At 56.5% G+C, this 22312-nt stretch overlaps 7 protein-coding genes across 7 annotated transcripts; 3 read left to right on the top strand and 4 right to left on the bottom strand.

Moving 5' to 3' along the window:
• Positions 1 to 199: 199 nt before the first annotated feature.
• On the bottom strand, positions 200 to 2515 carry E0L32_001956 (uncharacterized protein; the record flags this gene model as incomplete). Its single annotated transcript, XM_031136092.1, has 1 exon — positions 200 to 2515. The coding sequence occupies one exon, from the start codon at positions 2513 to 2515 to the stop codon at positions 200 to 202; it is 2316 nt and encodes a 771-aa protein (XP_030989064.1).
• A 1281-nt stretch (positions 2516 to 3796) lies between these two features.
• On the top strand, positions 3797 to 6088 carry E0L32_001955 (uncharacterized protein; the record flags this gene model as incomplete). The annotated part of the gene is made up of 1 exon (XM_031136091.1): positions 3797 to 6088. One exon carries the CDS (start codon positions 3797 to 3799, stop codon positions 6086 to 6088), a length of 2292 nt encoding a protein of 763 aa, XP_030989063.1.
• A 261-nt stretch (positions 6089 to 6349) lies between these two features.
• E0L32_001954 (uncharacterized protein) lies at positions 6350 to 6922 on the bottom strand (the record flags this gene model as incomplete). The annotated part of the gene is made up of 1 exon (XM_031136090.1): positions 6350 to 6922. The coding sequence occupies one exon, from the start codon at positions 6920 to 6922 to the stop codon at positions 6350 to 6352; it is 573 nt and encodes a 190-aa protein (XP_030989062.1).
• A 1231-nt stretch (positions 6923 to 8153) lies between these two features.
• On the top strand, positions 8154 to 9879 carry E0L32_001953 (uncharacterized protein; the record flags this gene model as incomplete). Its single annotated transcript, XM_031136089.1, has 5 exons — positions 8154 to 8715; positions 8787 to 9038; positions 9094 to 9211; positions 9269 to 9373; positions 9435 to 9879. 5 exons carry the CDS (start codon positions 8154 to 8156, stop codon positions 9877 to 9879), a joined length of 1482 nt encoding a protein of 493 aa, XP_030989061.1.
• Positions 9880 to 10777: 898 nt separating this feature from the next.
• Positions 10778 to 14666, top strand: E0L32_001952 (uncharacterized protein; the record flags this gene model as incomplete). The annotated part of the gene is made up of 3 exons (XM_031136088.1): positions 10778 to 11510; positions 11623 to 12438; positions 12850 to 14666. The coding sequence occupies 3 exons, from the start codon at positions 10778 to 10780 to the stop codon at positions 14664 to 14666; spliced, it is 3366 nt and encodes a 1121-aa protein (XP_030989060.1).
• A 198-nt stretch (positions 14667 to 14864) lies between these two features.
• E0L32_001951 (uncharacterized protein) lies at positions 14865 to 16745 on the bottom strand (the record flags this gene model as incomplete). Its single annotated transcript, XM_031136087.1, has 4 exons — positions 14865 to 15485; positions 15550 to 15601; positions 15661 to 16502; positions 16611 to 16745. 4 exons carry the CDS (start codon positions 16743 to 16745, stop codon positions 14865 to 14867), a joined length of 1650 nt encoding a protein of 549 aa, XP_030989059.1.
• A 1918-nt stretch (positions 16746 to 18663) lies between these two features.
• On the bottom strand, positions 18664 to 21975 carry E0L32_001950 (uncharacterized protein; the record flags this gene model as incomplete). The annotated part of the gene is made up of 1 exon (XM_031136085.1): positions 18664 to 21975. The coding sequence occupies one exon, from the start codon at positions 21973 to 21975 to the stop codon at positions 18664 to 18666; it is 3312 nt and encodes a 1103-aa protein (XP_030989058.1).
• Between the last annotated feature and the right edge of the window lie 337 nt (positions 21976 to 22312).

The raw sequence follows: 22312 nt of genomic DNA, 5'->3' as shown, positions 1-22312 counted from the left end.
CCTTTAGGATTTCCGTATAACATATCAAATAGTTACTTAGTCAGATTGAGCAAATGCTACTGCACGCGATTCTAATGCTCTGATCGGTCCAACTTGAAATCTGTGCCAGTCTGTATCCTAAATATCGGGTGCTCACTGGCAAATAAGCTGGATGCTATGCCATACGCTGCAAATAACCAGAAAAGACAATCTGCATGCTCTACACAATCTTGAAAGTCTCAGGCTCTTTCACTCCCTGTAGAAATTGGCCCTCCATCACCCCATCGCAATAGGCCTCGCCCAGATACGCCCATACAGTATCCTCCATCGAGTCGTCAGGGAGGACTCGGGGTGACAGAATATGCGGGACCGTCGCACCAAACAGGACGACCGCGACGTCGCCTTTTTGAATGCTTGCGGGACCTACACCGACGTAGCCTCCCTCAGTGATGAATAGATGGCGGTCGCGGTTCCGGAACACAAAGTCCAGGTAGTCTGACAAGTGTCTAGCAACGGCGCGGTCCGGATTAAGTCCCGTGCGCTCGAGGACCTCCTCCCGATTTGGTGGGTGGAATCGCAGTCCGCCATATCGTCTCTTGAGATACAGCCACTTGGCCGTCAAGGATACTCTGGCTGAGCTGAAGAACAATATGACCATCTCCCGAGCGAATTCATAGCACCCTCTCAACCATCGCATGGAACCGGTCACGGGGTCGGTAGCGCATAGGTGAAGGACATCCGTTTCGCTAGCGTGGGCCCAAGAGTTGATGTTTCGAAAGATATTCGAGAGGGAATGATCTCGGAGGAATTCATCGGAAGTAATGAGTCTTTGTCCCAGTGTGGAGGCTTGCTCATAAGCTCCTTCGAGATTCTCATACGCCGTGGTGCTGTCGTACCCATACCGTGTGGCCATGTCCTTCGCCGTCAAGTCAAAATCGGCAAGTCGAATAGCTGCCAGTCGGCGCAACCTATGATCTGTTGCGTACGGGAATGGGCAGCTCGGTATGTTGCTTGCTCGGAGCAGCATATCATCTGCTTCAGAGTAGAACCTTTTGAGAGACTGATACTGGACATTGTCGAAGTACGGCCTTTCAAAGTCTTGCAAGATAGTCGTGCTTCCGATTTGCATTATCTTGCCGATGACAAGGCCAGATACAGATAGCTGCCTTCTTTCTCGATCGACAAGTGGTAGAATGGTAGGCATCGGCCCTCCCGCTGAGTATACGGGCTTCTTGAGATTGAGATAACCGCGAGACATGCTCAAGTCGGTCGACCAGTCCGGTACCCACGTAGGCAGCCCATCCCGACTCTTCGGGAATTGAGAAAGCGACAAAAAGTCCAGGTTCTGACACACCGCCAGCGAAGCAAAATCGGTGAACACGCCATTGCTGTGGCTCGTGTCGCCATCGTTATCATCATACCGCACCGCGACAGTGTTGTAGACTTCTTCGTCAGCCGCCAGCCCCAACACTCCGAACAAGCGGTCTTCCGCCTTGGTGCAGTTGATCTTGTCGCTGTCGACGTTGACGTTGTACTTGAGCATGATGTCGTAGTAAGTCTGCTTCTGGCCGAGCTCATGGATGGCCTTTCGCTCATGGAAGATGCGGTTGAACCTCTGCAGCAGCTTAAAGACGAGGTTTGCACGGTTGACCTCGTGCTGTGAGACTGTTCCCCTTTGCGTGCGAATCCAGTTGCCGTTGTAGAATGTGAAAAATGCGCATGAGCTGCGAAGACACTCGAAACACAGTATCCTAGAGCCACACAGGAAGGTCACGTTGGGTGCAAGGCAAGCTTCCTGGATGACCCAAAGACGGTTGAACCATGATCTTTCGAGGACGTGGATCATGGCCTCTTGCGAGAAGCGGCGCTCGAACTTGGCGATCAACGCCAGAAGGTCGTCCCTATCCTCTTTCTTCACGCCCGTCAACTCGATGCTGGGATCGGGATCCAGCACGGCGTCATATATCTCCATAAAGTGGCCTTTGTTGGGACCTATCAGCCGACTCATGACACCTTCCTCGTTCATCTCCCTGGCCATGTCGAAGAAGAGATCGGAGAGGGCGGTGGACGGGCCCAGCCAGACCACCACGCGCTGGCCCCGTGAGTAGATCTCCCCCATCAAGTGAACCTGGACCGCCTTCTCGTCTCCGTCGGACTGATTGATACATATCTGGTCGACGAATATGGGGCGGTCCGTCACGCGATTCGCGACGATGGAGCGCAGCGCTGCTTCGAGCGGTCTGTGAATCCACATCACCCGCTTCTGTTGACCTGCTGTCTCAACGATGACCCGCCGATCCGGCCGCGCCTTGGCACCGACACCCCAGCTGTATGAAAGCGTGTCATACTCGATGGGGACCGCTGCGCCGAGGTCGGCCTCGATGATCTCGACGCGCAAGGTGTCGGAGCAGATGGGGAAGAATGAGCGCGCGGGCGGCAGAAGTCTGATGAGCCGGAAGACCCGAGGCTTTGCTGCCAGACTGGGATACTGGAACTCCTCAGAGTCCCAGCAGCCTGGGAATGGCGCCAGAGCCATGTTGCGTGCGGCTAATGCATTGCTACGTACTGCGAATTGCACGTCGTGACAAGTTGAGGCATCTGTCCTTCAGGCGACAAGTCCTCGGATGGGCAGCAACATCTTTGGGCGGCAAAGGAACGTGCCTGTCACGTGACGGGTCTTGGCCTTTGAGGCCCATGCGAGATCTCGAGATCCAGAAGTCCAGGGATGATATTACGGCACGTTAACAGACTTGGACTTGTGTTGATGATTTGAATCGAATTTGGAATTCTGGATCAGATTACCTTCGAGCGTGCATATGAGAGCGACTGATTGCCCGTTCTGGTTGGATCGACTTACCCATATCGTCTGCAGGAAGAAACCATGTTGAGGCTTTATGAAGCTGTCAGTTAGTCCTCAGATTCAAAAGAAGCAAAACATCTCGACTCGAGCGGAAGGATTGAGAAAAACTAACGTTGAAATGCTGCACCTAGTGGTCCGGCTGAAACAATGATCTTGAAAACGTTGGGCTCCGGTTTTGACGGGCTCCTAGGCCGATATCATTTCCATGGGACAATAAAATCATGCTACTAGCTACATTCAAGCAGCAGATTTCCCCATCATTATTTTTGTTGGAACCTGTTTTTGCTATTCCGACTACTCAAATCTGAGTGCAAGTTCAAAGTCAGGGATGTGTTTCTTTCCGCGCCTCCCATTCTTTTAAGCGTGGGCCTGTTTTCCTCTTAGTCCCATCTCGGTCGGCCCAAACTTGCCAATGACACATCCTGGAAAAGAACATTATTATTTGAATGCTGGAGCAGAGACACATCCCGATGGTGCGGTGTGCTGAGCGTGGCTTGCAGGGGTAGGGCCAATGCCAAGCTGGGTAATTGCTTAAACTTGCTCAAATCCACTCTCGCCAACATCCCATCATAGCATAAGAAACGGGGAAAACAGTTGTGGAGGGCACAACGACTGACCAGGACTCGCTTGTGACTGGGTCGCAACGCCGACCAAGGCGCCACTGCTTGCTTCTGACACTTCGTTTCTCAGAGGGGTGGATCGGACCGTGCCAATACAAGACAAATGATATCCCTAATGGTAATCAGCTCAACCGAAAGCCAATCGGAAGGGATGTAGATGCAAGTCTGCTTCCAAAAGCGCAGCCCACAGAGCAAGATTGGTGACCCTGGATCCTTGCCATGGCCTTTCAATTCTGTCTGGGGCCTATAAGACCAGTGCCTATCCGCGTGCGTCTCGACGGTCTGCAAATCCGGTCTCACCATTGAGTGCTGACAGATCAGTACCCTCGCCGTCAACATGAGAAGGCAAGCTTTGTCTGTTGCCCTCCAGGTATCGGGCCTATTCCTGCAGACGACAGAGGCCACAGAGACTAAAAGTCGTTCTGGGCACGGCTTGATCGGCTATGGCATCTCCATGTACCCTCCGCCCTGCGCCTTCGCGTGCAAGGATGCCGTGAGTGCGCCGCTGAACTGCACCGCCGACACGGCTATGGACATGAGCGGCCACGGCGGCATGTCCATGAAGCTTAAAAGCAGACACCACGGTGAACATGATGAGCTTGAGTTTCCCTCTGGAGATGGCTGGAAAGTTGTCAAAACAGCACCTGCCGCCTGCAAGGCGATCAACGACTTCTGGCTCCAGACCGTGGCACACTGTGTCCGCACTCGATGCCCCGACAGCTCGATCAGCCAGCTGGAGAAGTTCTGGGAAACCGAAGCACTAGGACATCTTGTCGAGCAACCAGTGCCCAAGATGTCGTACTCGCAAGCTCTAGCCTCCATCGCCGTTGAGCCTTCCCGAGCGATGAACAAGAGCGTTCTTCTCGACTACGTCGGCGCCGTCTCCGACAAGGACTGGACGCCCATCTACAACGCCGACGTCAACTTCGAGGAGCACGAGGCAGGACACTCAATGTTCGGGCTCATCGTCCTGCTCGCGACCGCCGTGCTCCCAATCGCCATGTCCCTCCTGCGATTCCTCCCCTGGCCGACGGCGCTGGTCTCCCGTTTCCACGCCTACTTGATCGACCCTCCGCTCTTCGGGCCCCACCACTCGACACCCGTCTTCTTCGGCCTGGGCATCATGCCCACACGCGGCCAGGCGCTCTTCATAGTCTACATCTGGGCCGTCAACATAGCCTGCTCCGCCGCCGGGTACCACCCCATCTGGCCGCACAGCTGGTACGCGAGCACCTACGTCGAGGTGACGACCTACGTCAGCAACCGCGTCGGCATCCTGAGCTTCGCCAACCTGCCCGTCACTATCCTCTTCTCGGGCCGCAACAACCCGCTGCTGTGGGTCACCGACTGGTCGCACTCGACCTTCCTGCTCGTGCACCGCTGGGTCGCCTTCATCTGCATGGCGCAGGCCGTCATCCACAGCATCGCGTACCTCTACCTCTACCTCGAGCCCGACCGCGACCACACCGCCGAGAGCCAGAAGCCGTACTGGTACTGGGGCATCATCGGCACCCTCGGCCTGTCGCTCATGGTCCCCTTGTCGCTGCAGCCGATCCGGGCGAGGATGTACGAGGCCTTCCTCGCGAGCCACATCGTGCTGGCGATCCTGGCCCTCATAGGCTGCTTCCTGCACATCTTCTACCGGTACGAGTGGCAGTGGGGGTACGAGAACTGGGTGTACACGGCGGCGGGCGTCTGGATCTTCGACCGCCTCGTCCGGCTCGCGAGGACCGCGCGCAACGGCGCCAGGCGGGCCTTCGTCACGCCCATCGACAACGAGTACCTGCGCGTCGACATCCCCGGCGTCGTGGCGACGGGCCATGCGTACCTGCACTTCCCCGGCGTCAGCCGCTGGAAGTTCTGGGAGAACCACCCCTTCTCCGTGGCTGGGGTGTCGCTGGGCATGGACGTGGAGTCCGGGTCCACCGCGCCCAAGACAATGTCCGACGACGCGGCTGACGAGGAGAAGAAGACGCACCAAGTTGCCGAAGCTCCAGCTCCACAGAGCTCCCGCGGGTCGTCGAGCTCCGTGGCCCCTCCGGCCTCTTCGGCTAGGCTACGTCCAATTGGGTCGACCTTTTTCATCCGCAAGAGCGAGGGAATCACGGATCTACTAAGCCGATCTGCATCGGGTTCAAAGGGCGTTTCCGTGCTGGTCGAGTCGTCCTACGGACCTGGGGCGACGGTCTTGCAGGAGGACCCCGTGATGCCGACACCCGAGTTCCCCAATGTATTGTGTATCGCCGGAGGCGTGGGCATAGCCGCCATCCTGCCGATCCTTGACACGGCGACGACTGGACTGGGTCGCGGTAGCGGAAGCATCAAGCTCTACTGGGGAGTACGGACGATGCCTCTCGTGCATGCTGTCGAAGACATGCTCCGCCTTGGGGATCTAGGCGACCAGGGCGTGACGGACCGATGCTGGGGTGCCGTGCCCGTGAAGCTGTCGGTAGGAGAGAGACTGGATTTGAAGGCCGTTATCGAGTCGGAGGTGGCGTCCAACACTGGCGGCACAACGGTCGTGGTCTGTGGGCCCGCGGGCATGGCGGATGAAGTTCGCTGCATTGTGTCTGCAGTTTCTCGGCACGGTCCGGTGACGAGGCTGGTCGTTCACAGTTTCATGTGGTAAATAAGCAGAATGTAGCAGAGAGCAACAAAATGAGCCCAGAGTGTTTGATTGTTTCATGAAGCAGATGAGATGGCCATTTCTTTGATCCGATGCCTAGCATGGACACCCCCCCTCCCCCCCCAGCAGTTAACCTTTTGATCTATTTGGAAATAAGGGTGCTACATGATGTTTTGGGGGAAATTAAGATCAGTCACTCTTAATCATGCAAACCCGGGATTGAATGCCATCACGATCATGCGGTCTTTGTCTCCCATTCTCCTTTCACAGCCTGCACTCTGCCGCCTTGACCCTCGCCATCGTCTCCTCGGTCGAGATGACCTCGCCGTACGCATACTCAAAGACGGCCAGCCCCCGCTTGTGCTGCGTCTCGTTGGCGGTGCCGCACGCGTCGGCGACCATCCACGTCTCCCAGCCCCGGTTGAAGCTACCCCTGCCCGTCGTGTCGCAGCAGCAGTCGGTCATGACGCCGCACACGACCACACGCTCCACGCCTTCCTCCTTCAGGATCTTCTCGAGGTCGGTGCCCAGGAAGGCATCGTACGTGTTCTTGGGGATGACGGGGAAGCGGCCCTGCTTGAAGAGGGCGTCGATCTCGGGCAGCAGCTCCCAGGCCTTGCTGCCGTAGTGGACCGAGTTGTCGATGCCCCACTTGCGGACGAGCTGGCTCTTGGAGTCGGCGACCAGCTCCTCCTTCTTGTGGCCGTGCTGGGTGAAGATGACGGGGAGGTCGAGGGAGCGGAAGTGCTTGATGAGTGTGACGACGTTGGGGAGCGAATCGACGACCATGGGGCCGAAGAAGTTTTGCATGTCTACTACCAGCAGCGCGGTCTTCATTGTGTGGTGTGATGTGTGTCTGGTGTCTTGAGATGTGGTTATTGTAGGCGCTGTTAATATCGGATCTACTCCAATGTAAGGCTCGGTTCGGACTGATCATCAAAACCGTAGACAAGAGGAAGCAGTACATGTACTTGTAGTGGTGTGCTTTTATTTAGTGAGGGGTGACATCACGGAAGACACAGACCCCACAGCCCGGATCCCGTTCGGCAACATCCATCATTGATGATCTGCCCCTGATCTGACGACATCTTTCGAGAAGCGGCATCCAACTCCAAGCGATAAGCGAGGAGTTTGGTAATTGTGAGTATGGCAAGATTGGCCATGTATCATCTCTGCCAGTCCGAGGTGAGTCCCTAATCCATGCCGTCAAATTATCTCCCCATGAAGCATCCGGCCCCAACATCCCGGATCAGACAGTCCGGATAGTTGTCAATAGCCTGCATTCCTCAATTAGTACTGCACTCTCCACCTCTGACAGGCCGGATAGAAATCAGATCAGCGGCTCTCAGGTACGATGGTTCCGCGGCGCTTGTGCATGCGGCCACTCCCCGTATCCGGCTGGGCACCAATCCCAACGTCTAGATAAAACTAGGTAGGAGCTGCAGCAAAGTCGAGAAATTTGCTCATGGCTGTACCTCCAACCTTGATACCCGACTTTCTCAACCCGACTTGAAGGTTGTTCTTTCTTCCTCATGGGCTAACATCGCTGCCGGAGACTCAATGCGCAAGGCCTTGTCGCCAATCCTCTTGCCTCGAGCACGCCCAGCACCGCTCACAAATCGTGCTCAATCCAGACACAACACCTGGCAGGCACGAGACGCTAGCTCTAGGAAGAGTTACGAAGGAATGCCGTGCTAAATCAAGCATGCAGCTAATCTTGCTAGCTCAGCCCAACACAACATTAAGCTTCCCGACCCCGGATCTGCAGGCCGCGTTATGCTTTCCGGCGACTCGTGCTCTGTGCTCCAGACCAGTCGCATTTTGCCCTAAATGAATCGAAGTGCAGCCGCAATATGAAGTACCGCATGCCGCATTCCAGTCCTCGCAGTGCGGGAGGAATAAGTGGCTGTCAAGATTATACCTAGTCCAAAACAATCGAGTCAGGTCGCTCGAAGAAGATATAGGGGAAGGGAAAAGGCGGTAGTATTTAAATACATACTAGCCAAGCACAGCCTGGATGGTCTCACTCCCCGCCTTCATCCACTCTCGCTACTGCACCGTCGGCACCATGATCCTCTCCGTCTCCGTGCTCGCCGTCATGATCGGCGTCGTGGCCGGCTACAGCCCGAACCGCCTCTGGAGCACCAACCGCTACCCCTACAACGTCCCCTACGACCAGTCCTTCCAGGAGGGCTACTCGCTCCTCAAGCACACCGGCAGCTACGGCCCTTACTCGAACCGCGCATCCTACGGCATCGGGCGTGACCCGCCCGCCGGCTGCGCGGTCGACCAGGTCATGATGCTCCGGCGCCACGGCGAGCGCTTCCCGCAGGCCTCGGCTGGCAAGGCTATGATGGACGTGGTGCAGCAGATGTACAAGAACAAGACGGGCGGCGGCGCGTGGACCGACGACCTCGAATTCCTGAACCGCTGGCAGTTCTTCGTGCCGGAGCAGGGCTACTTTGAGCTAGAGTCGTTTATGGGCCCTTACGCCGGCTTGCTCGAGTCGTACCGCCACGGCGCCGAGTACCGCACGCGGTACGGGCATCTATGGGATCAGTCGCCGGGGAAGAGGGTGCCGATCTTCGTGGCCGACATGGAGAGGGTAACGCAGACGGCGAGGAAGTTTGGTGAGTTCCTTTTTCAATCTTACTTGTGCATGTCTGGATAGTGACGAGGTGCTGATAGACAGTGCCTTCAGGGGAGGGCTTCTTTGCATGGAACTACACCACCTCGGCCGCCATCAACATCATCTCGGAGAGCGGCAAGATGGGCGCCAACAGCCTCACGCCGCGCTGCCAGAGCAACTCCACGGGGAACAGCGTTTGTGCAAACTTGACCAACTACCACCCCCAGTTCGATATCGCGGCCGCGAGGCTGAATGGCATGAGCCCAGGTCTCAAGCTGAGCTGGATCGACATTTTCGCTCTGATGGGTAAGCCATCCTACCTCAGTGCGTGTGTGTGTGAACCGAGGAGTCTTGGCTAAACATGGACCGCTTGAACTAGAAATGTCTGCCTTTGAGCTCAACGTGCGCGGTTACTCGGACTGGGCCAATGTGTTCACTCTCGATGAGTGGGTGGCCTTTGGCTATCAAAATGACTTGGACTTCTACTACTGCAATGGGTCAGTTTTCTCCCTACCCTATCTACAAAGTCAATCATCTACTGACCTCCTCTGCAGTCCTGGCAACGCGGATAACAAGGCCGTCGGTGGTGTGTACATCAATGCGACCCTGACGCTCATGAACCAAGGCCCCGAAAAAGCAGGCACCCTCTTCTTCAGCTTGTATGTTCAGAACACGGTTCACTTCCTCGCACTCTATTATATGCTCCATACTAACAAACAGCCACAAAAGCTCCCATGACACAAATATCACTCCTGTGCTCGCCGCCCTCGGCATCCCCTACGTGGAAAAAGACCTGCCAACGGACCGCATCGCCTTCCCCAACCCCTACACCATCAGCGACATAATGCCCATGGGCGGCCACCTCACCATCGAGCGCCTGGCCTGCAACGCCACCGCCGCCGCCCCCAAAGACACCTACGTGCGCCTCGTGCTCAACGAGGCCGTCGTGCCCTTCGGCGCCTGCCAGGACGGGCCAGGTTACAGCTGCTCGCTGGGCAACTACACCAGGCTCGTGCAGGCCATGCTTCTGGACTACGTCAGCACCTGCAACGTCCCCGCGAGCCAGCCGCAGTACCTCAAGTTCTTTTGGGAGTACAGCAACAGCACCGACTGGAACTACCAGAGGGGGGAGTACATCCCATGGCAGGGGTCGAGTGATGTGTGATCTTGCGGTGTAACGTTTCCTGGTGTTTATACAAACGGCGTTTAATGGTAGCAGGAGAGGGGCATACTCAGGGAGAAACAGGAACCAGATCAGCAGCAACTCCTATATTACTTGTGCATTCCAAAAATAGGGTCAAGTAGTAAAGATCGAAGTTGGCAGTAACTACATCACCATGCTGGGTAACACAACTCAGTCAACTAGAAGAATTTACGGCGAAAGAGCAGCAGGCGTAGACAACGCTCCATCAATGTACCAAGACTGCCTTCGTCGGCCTCGCGGATAGAGGTACCAACTTCACCGTAGTTTTATCAGGGCATTCTTTGGAGAAGGGCAATCGTATGCACCTGAGTGCATTTGCTTTGTGACAAGACGCCTGGATTACCAGGCCTTAAGCTCGAACTAGAACCAAGTCAGTCAATCAAAGGCAATCTAAGAGTCAATCGGCCAAGCGTCCTGTGTCCATTCGTCAAAAGTTGTCGGAGCGACTCTTTGCAGTCAATGGGTCAATTGCGCAGTTGACGAATCATAATTCAGCCATCAAAAAGTTCACCCGAAATGGAGGGCCGAACCCACCTCTAGCGCCAATAGCGATGAAGAGATGCAGAGTTCATACATGCTTCCAACCCTACTTAGTGTGGAGGCGGAGAGTTGAGAACCCTTTGATGCGGTTCACCCGAGAATGGTAAGCCAGAACCTCAGTAAGTGGTGAAACGCCGCCAGGGAGAAAGAGGGGAAAGGGAAGACCTCGAAAGAACGATAACTTTAAGAGAACCGGTGCAGACACATACTTGACCACCGTTGACACTGACCGCTAGTCGCATTCTCCAACGGTGGCAGATATCATCCAGCTTTGCCAACAGACCATATACTGATACCTTGAACGACTTCGGCAGAAAAAATGACTCTCTCCGTTGCCCCTTCAAAGAAGTGGTGGAAGGATGCCGTGGTTTACCAGATCTACCCTGCGAGCTTTCTGGACTCCGATGGAGATGGCTTGGGTGACCTCCAGGGAATCATATCCAAGTTGGACTACATACAATCACTCGGCGTCAGTGCTATATGGCTGTCTCCTATCTACAAAAGCCCGCAGAATGATATGGGCTACGACGTGGCAGACTACCGGAATATTCATCAGCCCTACGGCTCCATGGAGGACATGGATCTGCTCATTCACCAATGCCACGAAAGGCAAATCAAGGTGCTTTTGGACCTCGTTGTTAACCACACCAGCAACGAGCATCCTTGGTTTCTTGAGTCTCGGAGCAGCCGAACGGCTACCAAGCGCGACTGGTACATTTGGCGCGACCCCAAGTATGGACTCGACGGGTCTCGTAAGCCGCCAAACAATTGGGCGTCCATCTTCGGTGGCAGTGCTTGGACCTGGGACGAGATGACGGGCCAGTACTATCTCTCGCTTTTCTTGCCTTCCCAGCCCCACCTGAACTGGGAGAATGAAAGCATGCGACAGGCGACACATGCCGACATGATCTTCTGGCTCGACAAGGGTGTCGACGGTTTCAGGATTGATTCTATGAATCTCATGTCCAAGCACTCGGACCTCCCGGACGCGCCGATTGTCAATCCCAACTCGGACTTCCAGCCTGGCGATAAGTACTTCGCGAGCGGACCCCGTATGCACGAGTACATCAGAGAGATGCGCGCACGACTGCATGACTGTCGGCGAGCTCGGCTTCACAAAGGACGAGCAGAGCGTCGCGGAATACGTCGCCCACGACCGAAAAGAGCTCAACATGGTCTTTACGGGCGACATTGTCGACATGGATTTCGGACCCGGCGGCAAGTACGAGCGCAATGACTTCCAGGTGTCTCGACTCCGCGCCATCACCAGCAAGTGGCAGAACGCCATGCCCAAATTTGGGGGCTGGAATGCCGTCTATCTCGACAACCACGACTCGGGCCGCTCGCTGTCGCGGTATGCCTCGGACCTGCCGCAGCATCGTGTCAACGCTGCCAAGATGCTGGCGACGTACATGGGAACATTGAGTGGTACCCTGTTTCTGCTCCAGGGACAGGAAATAGGCATGACCAACATCCCGGACACGTGGGGAGTTGAGGACTACATTGACGTCGAGGGAAGCAACTACTACAACAGCGTCCTTGAAAGACGAGGGGAAGGTGCGGACATGACCGATTTGTTGAGGGAGATGAGACTGAAGGCTCGAGACAACGGCCGCCTCCCAATGCAGTGGAACAGCAACAAGAATGCAGGTTTCACAGAGGGAGGCAAGCCCTGGATGAGGGTCAATGATGACTACAAGGAGTGGAATGTGGAAAAACAGGTAGGAGACAAAAACAGCGTTTTGGAATACTGGAGAGAGGTTCTGGCCTTGCGAAAGAGCGAGAGTGAGGTGTTCACATACGGTCACTACGAGGAGTTGGATGTGGCGAGGACCGGGGAGAATGTCTTTGCCTACACAATGACGAGCTTCGATGAGCAGAAGAAGGCTCTAGTCTTGCTGAACTTCTCCGATATGGACCAAAGGTTCGATACATGTGGATTTGAGGGATGGAGCACATTGCTTGGAAGGAAGACAGAAGGTGAGGCAGACAGTACTGGCATCTATCTGACCCCTTATGAGGGCATGGTCCTCTGCAATTGGCGTTGATAAAATGGACTTGGTATTGGCACTACATTATCCACTTGATTCAAGAAGTTCATGCACTACTGTGCCAATGCTCATATCCGCCATCAAACGTTTTCTCTTGGGCCACGCCTTTTTAAACTATCCCTAGTAACGAAATTCTACATGGTTTTCATCGAACACTCCTAGGTCGTAGAATGCATCAACGGAGACGTCGGTGGAGGGGTAGATGCGAGAGGTCATGGCAAATATGTTGTTGACAGGGCTTAGTAGTTCGAACGCGTGTCGAGGGCCGCAGTGTGGTGTGGGGGATGCATGTGTGCATCAGGGTGTGTGCTAGTGTCCCCCCATACATCCCCTCCATCAGTCGGAGTCGGAGTTGGAAGATCCATCAATGGCTATGGTTGTTACGAGGTGCGTCCCCCACAACAACAACCTTCTCTCGATCGCTGGATATTGGCACGACATTGGGACGACAGGGATAACCGCCACACCAAGAGTATGACCTCTAGATGCAGGGCCAAAACCGTTAAAGTGAAGCAAGCCTGCGATAGCTGTCGTCTGCGTAAGATCCGTTGTGATGGCGCCTGGCCCTGCGCCAACTGCGCAGCCGCGGCCCTGTCATGCACCTTTCTCGCTGTACACAAGAAAACAGGCCCCAAGGGTGGCCGTCGGCGGCCACGCTCGTTTGCATCGCCTGTGTCAGATTCCGTGCGAGCTGGACCGTCGAATCTCCATCACATAGGCAGCTCTTTGCCAGGTTTCTCGTCGATCCTTGCAAGCGTTTCTGTGCACAACGGTATCGAAACGCCAGCCCCCGTCGGTACCTTTTCCCTCGATCCTGTCCTCGACGATGTCTTTGCTAAGGGCGAGTGTGGCTTCCAGCCGTCTCCGGCACTGACTACTGAAGTGGTATCGCTATGTTTGGATGCCTTCTTCGAGCATAAATCTCCGATTACACCCATACTGGATCAGAAGCAAATGAAGGATGCCCTTCTGTCCTACACAACAACACCCGAGCTGTACAGCCTGCTCGCAGCGTGTTGCTCCGTCATGGTCTTGTCGCCCGGGCTACTTGGGCAAACGTCACCGCATTTGTCTCAGCCATTTCATACTTTGTCTACGCCCTTGCCATCACCTATATTATCACCAACAGGAGCCAGCAACAGCCCTGTAGCAATGCCTCCACCACGTCTCCTCATCTCAGAGGTCATCCGCGCTCGGTCTTTCTCCGGATATATTGAGAAGCCATCGTTAAACAGCGTGCAGACATCCTTCTTTCTATTCTCCGCCTATTTCTGCCTGGGCGAGGACAATTCGGCGTGGTTCTACCTCCGAGAAGCCATCACGTTGCTTCAACTCTTGCGGTTTCACGAAGAAAGCACCTACGCTGTACTTTATGCCACCAATCCTCTGACAGCCACCTACGCTCGCCGCACTTTCTGGGTCCTGTTCGTCACGGAGAGGGCATACGCCCTCCAGCGAAACAGGGTACTCACGCTACAAGCGAGCATCGACCTACCATCGGCCAAGTCGGACAGGGATGCGCTGATCCTCATGGGGTTTGTCAACCTCATATCCCTGTTCCGCGACTTTGACGACGAGTTTGTCAACCTGTGGAACCAGCCATTCGGCACCTCGCCCTCGGAGAAGCCGCTGGTCAAGCTGCAGAACAGGCTGGCGTACGCGCTGCCGACCGTGTCCGGGTGTACCAAGGGCCAGCTGGCCGACCTCTTGGTGTCGCGCGAGTGGCTCAAGACCATTGTGTGGCAGCTGTGCGTCTCCAGGGCCATGCTCTCGAGCTCGAGCAGCGAGGAGAGCATGTCCTTCCGGTACCCCGTCGCCATCGCCCGCGACATCGTGCTCGTCTCGCGCCTCTTGCCCCCAGAGGCCTTCGCGGCCAACGGCATGGGCATCCTCGAGAAGATCACCGACATCGGGTGCTCGCTCTCCGACGTCTTGTCGCTGGAGCCGGGCTTCGCGGGCCCGTCGACGCTCGAGATCGGGCCGCGGGATTCCTTGGCCGAGCTCGTGCGCATTGTCAGCTCTTTTGGCAGCGGATACAAGAAGCTGCAGATCCTGGCGAGCAAAGCGGCCGGTTGCCTACGGACGAGTATTGAGAGGCCCTTAAACGATGTGGCTGACGAAATCGATGAGACTGGGCAAATCTACGGATGCGAATGAAAGCGAGGGTTCCCATGACCTAATATGGACTTTTCGGCTACGAATAATATTCATACCGAACATTAATGCTCTGTCTTAGCGAGCGACCATCCAGTAATAAGTCCAAATCCGGGGTTCAACTCGGTAAATCTTGTCAAACATGGTTGCCATCAAAACAAGCAAGGCTATCTAGCAAGACACGGGGTATTGATATCGCTTTCAGGCGATCTTCCTCACCGTCATCATGCCACCTCCCCTTGGCTTGGGCTCCATAGCCAGCTCCTGGAAAATCACATCGCCATAGATCATATCCAGGCGCGTGTGCGTCAGCCTAGGCTGCGCGTTGGGCTTGAGCCCCGCGCACTCAAAGTCGTAATCCCGAACCGTCGCCATGAGGATGATCTTTATCTCATTGAGTGCCAGGTTCTGGCCCAAGCACGCCCGCGCGCCCTTGCCGAAGGTACGGAAGTAGGCCCGCGGCGCCTCGTTCTCGCCGATCCAGCGCTCCGGCCGGAACTCTTCCGGGTCCGGGAAGTACTTGGAGTTCCACTGCACACCGTGCGCATTGCTCGAGAGAACAAGTCCGTTGTCGATAGGGTAGTTGCCACCCTTGTACGAGATGGTCATGCCGGCCTCGGCCTGGCGGACGCCAAAGCCGGCAGGGAACAGCCGAAGGGTCTCTTTGATCGCGCCTTCGGTGTAGGGCAGGTTCTGCAACTTCTCCGGGTACTCAACGACGTGCTCCATGGCGGCGAGGGAGTCTGGCCCGAAGACGTCGATGAGCTCTTGGCGGATCTTCTGGACGACCTCGGGGTGCTTTGAGAGGAGCATATATAGGAACTGGAGACGGGTTTTAAGGCAAGAAGTCACGCAAAAGCGGGAGCATGAGTCCAGGAGGACTTACTGTTAGCGTGTCGGTCGTGGTTCCGTGTCCACCGAGAAGAAGGCCCTTGATCCTGTTTGGTGTCAGCGGTTATCGCAACAAATGTTTCCAGTGCTTGCACAGTGCACTTACTGCGTAAGTAATAGCTCCTCGTCCGCCTTGGAGATCTTGGCATTCCTCGTCCGTCCCTTCTCTGGGCTCTGCTCGACGTGCTCGCGCAGCATGAGGTCCAGGATACTGTACGGGTTTCTCCTCGACGGCACCATCTCCTCGTTGATCAGCAACTTAAAGCGCTCGTAGACATGGCTAAGCAGCTTCGGGTCTAGCCGGCCGACCACCTCCCTCTTGCGCCACCACACCCGCACCATGTTGAAGGGATTGAGCCTGGTAAAGATGTCCAGCTGGCCCTCAGCGAGCTTGATGAGCTCCCGAATATCCAAGAGCTCCTGGCCAGAGGCAGTCTGCGCGTGAAGGGGAAAAGCAAAGACAATCCTCGAGATGACGTCAAAGACGAGCCGGGCCGACGTCTCCTCGAAAGAGAAGACCTCGCCAGTGGCGGCCTTGCGGTCGAGGATGTCGCGGAAGATCATGCACTCGTCGACCATCATGCCCGTCAGGTGGCGGATGTGCGACCAGGAGAAGGCAGGCAGCATGGCGTTGTGCAGGCGCTTCCAGACGGCGCCGTTGGCGGCGGCGATGACGTTGTCGCCGACCATGGGCTTGAGCAGGTCGTTGGCGAGCCTGTGCTGGGGCAGGGGCTTGGTGACCTGGATCTGGTCCATGAGCTCCGGGTCGTGCAGGACGAGGCTGCCCTCGGCAAAGGGCCATAGGTCCATGTAGAACATGCCCTCGAGGCCGTGCTTTTTGGCGATCTCGGTGTACATCTGCTGCGGGTGCATGTTGGGCGGCAGCAGGGCCGCCACCTCGCCCATGATCTTGAGGTGGCCCCAGAGCCAGCTGTGCGGGGGTCCGGGCTATGGTGATGGTGAGAGGGAAGGTTAGCTGTGTGTGCGGAAGCGAGTTGAGGACCTTGACAGTAGTGGCATCGCGTGTGTAAGAGCGCGCAGCTCGTGGTGACATACCAGGTTACGATAGAAGCGTCGCTGCTGGTATCCCCGCCAGAAGAACCTGGCGACAAATGCCACGACGATTGTCCATGTCAGCACTGCGATAGGATACTGGAGGACAGCGTCCGCCAGTGACTTGACGCCTGTCATCTCAAGCTGCTAGTGCCGATGATGCCGGTAATGTTGTTGGGGAGGGTAGCAGAAGCTCGATTCTCGCAAGGTTCTGGCATGCGTCTGCATTAACTAGCCTGCCTTCGCTCGATCACTTCATGGACTGCGTAACACGGCGATGTCCAACGTCAAAGGGCAGCAGGTCGGTTATGAGATGACGAGTCGCACTCCTGGGCATCTCACCCTCGCCATGGTCCCGCCATACTAGCGGATGGACGCAGTGCCAGACAAAATGCATGGCCAATCGCCGCCGCTAAATTGGTCATGGCCCTACTAGCAGGATTTGCTTTTGAAAAGGAGGTGAAATACCCTACAACAAGGTTAGTGCTGACTCTGCTGGAATCAACGATCCTCCTGGACGAGACGCTGGATTATCAAGCCGGGCTAAGAACAAGCGAAGGATTTGTCCGTTCGGACTTAAATATGGGTCTCATAACAGCAAAGTAAGAAATGGAATAAGCTGTGGCATCAAATCATGCTTCAAGGGCACTCCGTGTTAGCCCCTATCACCCGCACGGGCTTGCGCTTGTCGCTTCAATGTTGCCAATCCGGTCCTCGCAACCGCATACCAGCCTTCCAAGGTGAGAGCAGTGGGTCACCCGATTCCTCTTTAAGAAGTTGAGGCTCTGTGTCTCGTTTAAGATCCCCCTTGATAATGACCGTCGAGATTCGCTGCATGCTGTTGACTAATGTTGTCCATCTGGAACGTAGACTGCAGGCAAACACCCACTCAATAAGTGTTATGATAAGAGGCAAATCGCTAGAGTATCCTTCGTAAACAAAGGCATGTTGAAGACCCTGCAAACGAGGTCTCTCGATCGAATAGATCCATCTATGAACTTCCCCCATACTGTTCGGCAGATCCTGGCCATCCTGGTCACAGATGGGCGAAGTAAAAGGCATTTAAGCGAATCGAAACTTTTGCAGATGAGTACCGTACGAGAGTCTAAGATTGATGACCACAGAACTCAGTCCACCAAGAGAATGTAAAATTTGAGTCGAGCACCACAGAAGAGTCGTATGAGAAGTCTTATCACGCGTATAATCAAGTCTTGTTACCCCCCTCCATACTTGACCAAGAGATTAACTATCCAACGCAAGCATTACTTCTCTGCCTTGTGGGCTACGCAGTGTCTCCCATGACAGTACTCGGTCTGAAAGGCCTTGTGCCAGGGAAGTGGTTGGTCTACCATGACAACAGCTCTGTCCTCATGGCCAGGAACTACAAGAGTGTCTCTGGAACGCAGCTATTGTGTTCGTTATATCTGTTCTACTGTGTCTAATTTAGAGTGTTGAACTCGGTTTGTAATTACCGGACAGGCTGACCTCGCAACTAGGTTCATATTGAGTAGACAAAACAATCAATGGTATGGCCGTACAACACAGAGTTTTATCAGACATGTCCACTCGTCCTTGAGGCTCTTCGTACCACAAACTAGTGATCCTTCCCAGTCACTCCCTTACGACTCACTACTGCCCTTCCACCCTCTCCTCAAACTCCACCACCAAACTCAACCATGCACAACAGCCTTCAACGCATCTGCCAAACAAACCACCAAATATGACACACCAAATAAAACCACAAAAGTAATGCAATGCAAAAGTATGTTCTGTAATAAGCAAATAAAAAAAGAGAGGGATCCTTCAGATTCCCCCCCCCTTCGGCCGTATCTTCATATCAAAGTAGTATGTATCATGTAACCTTTTTTCCTTCCCCTCCTTTCTTTCCTTCCTTTCCCTCCACCATGCAACACTCTCATCCTCTCTAGTCACTCAGTCACTCCTTCTCCCCACTAACTCTCCATCTTCAAATCATTGTCTCCCCATATCCCACACTCCCTCCAACTCCTCGGTGGCTCTCCCACTTGTCCCACCCCTCAAAGGCAGACTCCTCAGTCTACGCACCCCCGGCAATCCCCAACCCAACCCTCTGTCCCTGTCCCTGTCCCGGTCCTTGCCCTCCCTGCCCCGACACACTCCCGCCACCACCACCACTCGGCCCTCCCATGCCCATGCCCATGCCCCCAAGACCAGGCGTCCCCGGCGTCGCCGTGCCGCCGGTCCCCGTCCCTGTCCTCTCCCTCATCCTCCTCCCCTCCATCAGGCCCCGGAGCCCCCTCTTCTGCAGGCCGATGACGCTGCTGAGCTCCCCGCTCCAGACCTCGCGGCTCGCCCGCTCGCTCCCGTCCGTCACCTCGCTCGAGCTCCACTCGCTGCCACTCACGCTCGTCGTGGCCGACAGCTCGTCGCTCGGCGGCCGACCGCCCGGCTGGCCCGGCACGGCCGTGTTGATGCGCAGGTTGCCCATGCGCGCCGCCGCCCCGTTCGGCCCGCCCGCCTCGCCGTTGACGCCGCCGTCGTACGGGCTCAGCGCGTCCAGACCGACGGGGACGAAAAAGTTGGGGTTCAGCGAGCCGTCGATGCCCCTACCTCCGCCAGCCGCCATGGCCGTGGCGTTAAACACGGCCGCTGCGTTACGGTTGTCCAAGAAGGTATGCAGGCGCTCCACCACCGCCTCGAGAAGCCCGTCGATCCGGTAAGGTCGCGCAATCTGCAGCAGGCTGCAGAGAACCTGCGGCGTGCAAAGATTCGAGGTGGGTGGTGGCAGCGACGAAGTGTACAGGTAGTGCAGCAGCGCCTGTACGGTTATGTACATGTGAGGCAAGTACAAGCAGCGCGGCCGGCTATTGGGCGGCAGCGTGCGAGGTGTCGGCGCCGTGTTGACGGTGGCCGGGTCAACTGGTGGACTGAGGGCGCCTCCGCCGAGGGAGCCGCCAGACACACTCGTCCCAGCCGTGCTGGGTGCCTTGCCACCAGCGCTCGAACCGGCGGAGCTGGGCACAGTCGAGCCCATGGAGCGGTCACTCTCCATAGTGTTGCGGCTCGACGGCGTGATGGTGATGATCGAGTTGCGCATGTTGGCGCCTGGAGCAGACCGCAGCGTTGTAGCATCGGACCCATCCTGTGTCGCCGTCCCCTCGCGCAACAACTGCACAAAGTACGGTCCCCACCTCCGAGCCACGATACGGCTGTTGATGGGGATGCGCTCGCCATAGAGGCACAGTATGTCCATATCCGCCAGCTCCCTCATGCCCATGACCTTCTCGCCCAGCTCCTCCGACGCGCGCGAATGGTACCGCCCACCCGCGGTGCTGCCGGCCTTTCTCGCAAGACTCAGGCCGGGACTCGTGTAGGGGCTGCTGGCGCTTACAAACCCGGACATGGGGCTCGTCTTTCGCGGGTTGTCGTAGAAACCAAACGCCTCGAGCTCGACCATACATACGTTGGAAAAGTTGATGCGGCGGTGATTGTAGTCGTCGACCAGACTGCGCTTGCGATTGCCCAGCACGACAAAGGTATTGCGGCGATTCCACAAGACACCCCTATTCCAACTGCCCTGGCTGAACACCACCCCACCTGCGTCGATACGCGACCACGACAGGTTGCGCAGGTCCAGCGCCCACAGCGCGTACTCTTGCTTGGAAGACGTGAGGTAGGTGCCGCTAACGACGAAAAAGGTGTCGATGATGCCGCCGTTGGGAAATCGCAGACCGGGGGGCGTGTGCGAGCCCGACATGGGCTTTTCTGATAACGTGCCGTCGTTGGAGCGGATCTGCAGCTCCAGCTTGACGTCTAAAAAGTTGTAATTTGAGTATATAAGCATGGACGAGCCGGGCTCCCTAGCCTCCTGGCTGATACCGCCGCTCTGGGCAGCCCCGGCATTGGGCGCCGACTTGCCGATGCGAGCCGTGACAGAAGGAGGCAGCGGCGCGACCACACTACGGTACGCACCGCAGCTCTTGCCGAGCGGCTGTGTCGACGTCCATTTCAAGCTGCGCAGGTTGAAGACGCTGATCTGCTCAATGTAGTGGTTGTTGCCGTCCTGACCTCCGACCACTATCATCTCCGCGCCGCCCGTGCCGTCAATGTTGACGCCTATCCTGCCTTCGTTGAGTCCCGTCGACGGGTTGTTCTGCAGTGCTGAAAGAGGTGCCTTGTGCGAGGAGAAAGTGGCCGCGGACGGCAGGATGCAGGCGCAGTGGGCGTAGCGGCCCTGGGGAGTATCGTGGGTAGGGATGTATGTCCAACGTTTCGTGGGAGCATCGTATATGTGGATGTCGGACATGACGGCAATCTCGCCCTGGGGCTCCTGCTGAGGCGAGTTGTTGCTCTGCGTCGGCAGCGGGGACATGCCGCCGTAGCATACGAGCTTGGTGTCGCCGAGGGCGCAGACAGAGTGAAAGTAGCGTGGCGGCGGGATATCTCCGGTCGCAGCCACCTTGGTCCAATGCCTCCGTATCAGATCCAGCTCGTACAGGTCCGACGTCAGCGACGCGGGCCTACTTCTCGATAGTATTCTGCCTCCAAACACGTATAGCTTATCGCCCAAGATCGTCGTCGTAGCTCCAACGAGCGGATGCGGCTCTCGCCCTGTTGTCCGGTGAACATTACACATCAGCCCCGAGAGGTGCGCTGAAGAACCCGTTGTCGTCGAGGTACCAACAGCAGGGCCAGGCGTCCTAGACTGTGGTATTTGTGGAGACGGACTCGCTGACAGAGGTCCGTTGCTCCGTGGAGTGAGGTTGTCCCGCCCATCATCTATCGTCTCTTGCCGCGTCAGGCTCGCCAGGCTGCTCTGGCTGCTGCTCATGCTCAGACCCGCACCGTAGCCGCCGTACCCTTGGCCCTGGTCGATCGAGGAGCTCGAGTCCATGGTGCCCAACCGGCTGTCCATCTCCGACTCCGAGTCGACAATGGCACTCAGGCTTGTCACGGCTTGGGGTTGCCTGCCTACCGGAGTGAGAGGACTGTTGGGCGAACCGGGCGGTGGAGGCTCAGGCAAGGGTTTCTCGAGACTGTTCTGCAGGCTCAGACTGCGGGCATGGCTACCGAGGGGAGTCGCGGATCGGGAGGAGGGCAGAGGCGCAGAGTTGGCGGCCTTCTCGACGGTGGAGGGGAAGACTCGGAGGGCGAGCTGGGAGGGTTGCCTTGCCAGCTGCGAGGGCTGTCGCGTGATCCTGGCAAGGTCTTCGCGGGCGGGGGTTATCTTCTTGATACCGCGGTAGACACCGGAGAGGAGGTCGGAGGATTTGGAGGGCTGAGGTGGCGGTGGCGGTGGACGATCGTCGGGCTCGGAGTCCGAGAATCGGGAGGCGTCTCGGCCGCCCTCGGAGCCTGCATGGTTTGAGGTCAGTCCATAGCCCGACATGGTGGCGCCTCATGCAGGTGGTAGTGCTCTCTCGGCAAAGACAAAGGAAGCCACATGCGCGGTCTAGGTCGTGCTGGGCGCGGGTGTATGCATCGAGCTGATCGCCAAGCAGCAGGAGAAAGGGTATGAAAAGGGTTTGCCAGGCGGGTAAAGATGGATGTGGAAAGAAGATATTTTGGGGTCAACGATGTGCAGTAAGCATCAGAGAAGCAGCGGACGCCAGAGCCAAGTAGGTCACCATGTGTCAAGGTTCCTAGCGGCAGGCGGGCTGCAGGTCCCTGTCGGTAGTAGCAACGGGCAAAGTTGAGATCGCCGGGGAGCGGATGTCGACAAGGGA

The sequence above is a fragment of the Thyridium curvatum genome (genome assembly GCF_004353045.1).
Source record: "Thyridium curvatum strain D216 chromosome Unknown NODE_8_length_716436_cov_74.480370, whole genome shotgun sequence".
Lineage (NCBI taxonomy): Eukaryota > Fungi > Ascomycota > Sordariomycetes > Thyridiales > Thyridiaceae > Thyridium > Thyridium curvatum.
The sequence above is the reverse complement of the archived record's forward strand: the minus strand, read 5'-3'. Positions and strand labels throughout refer to the sequence as shown.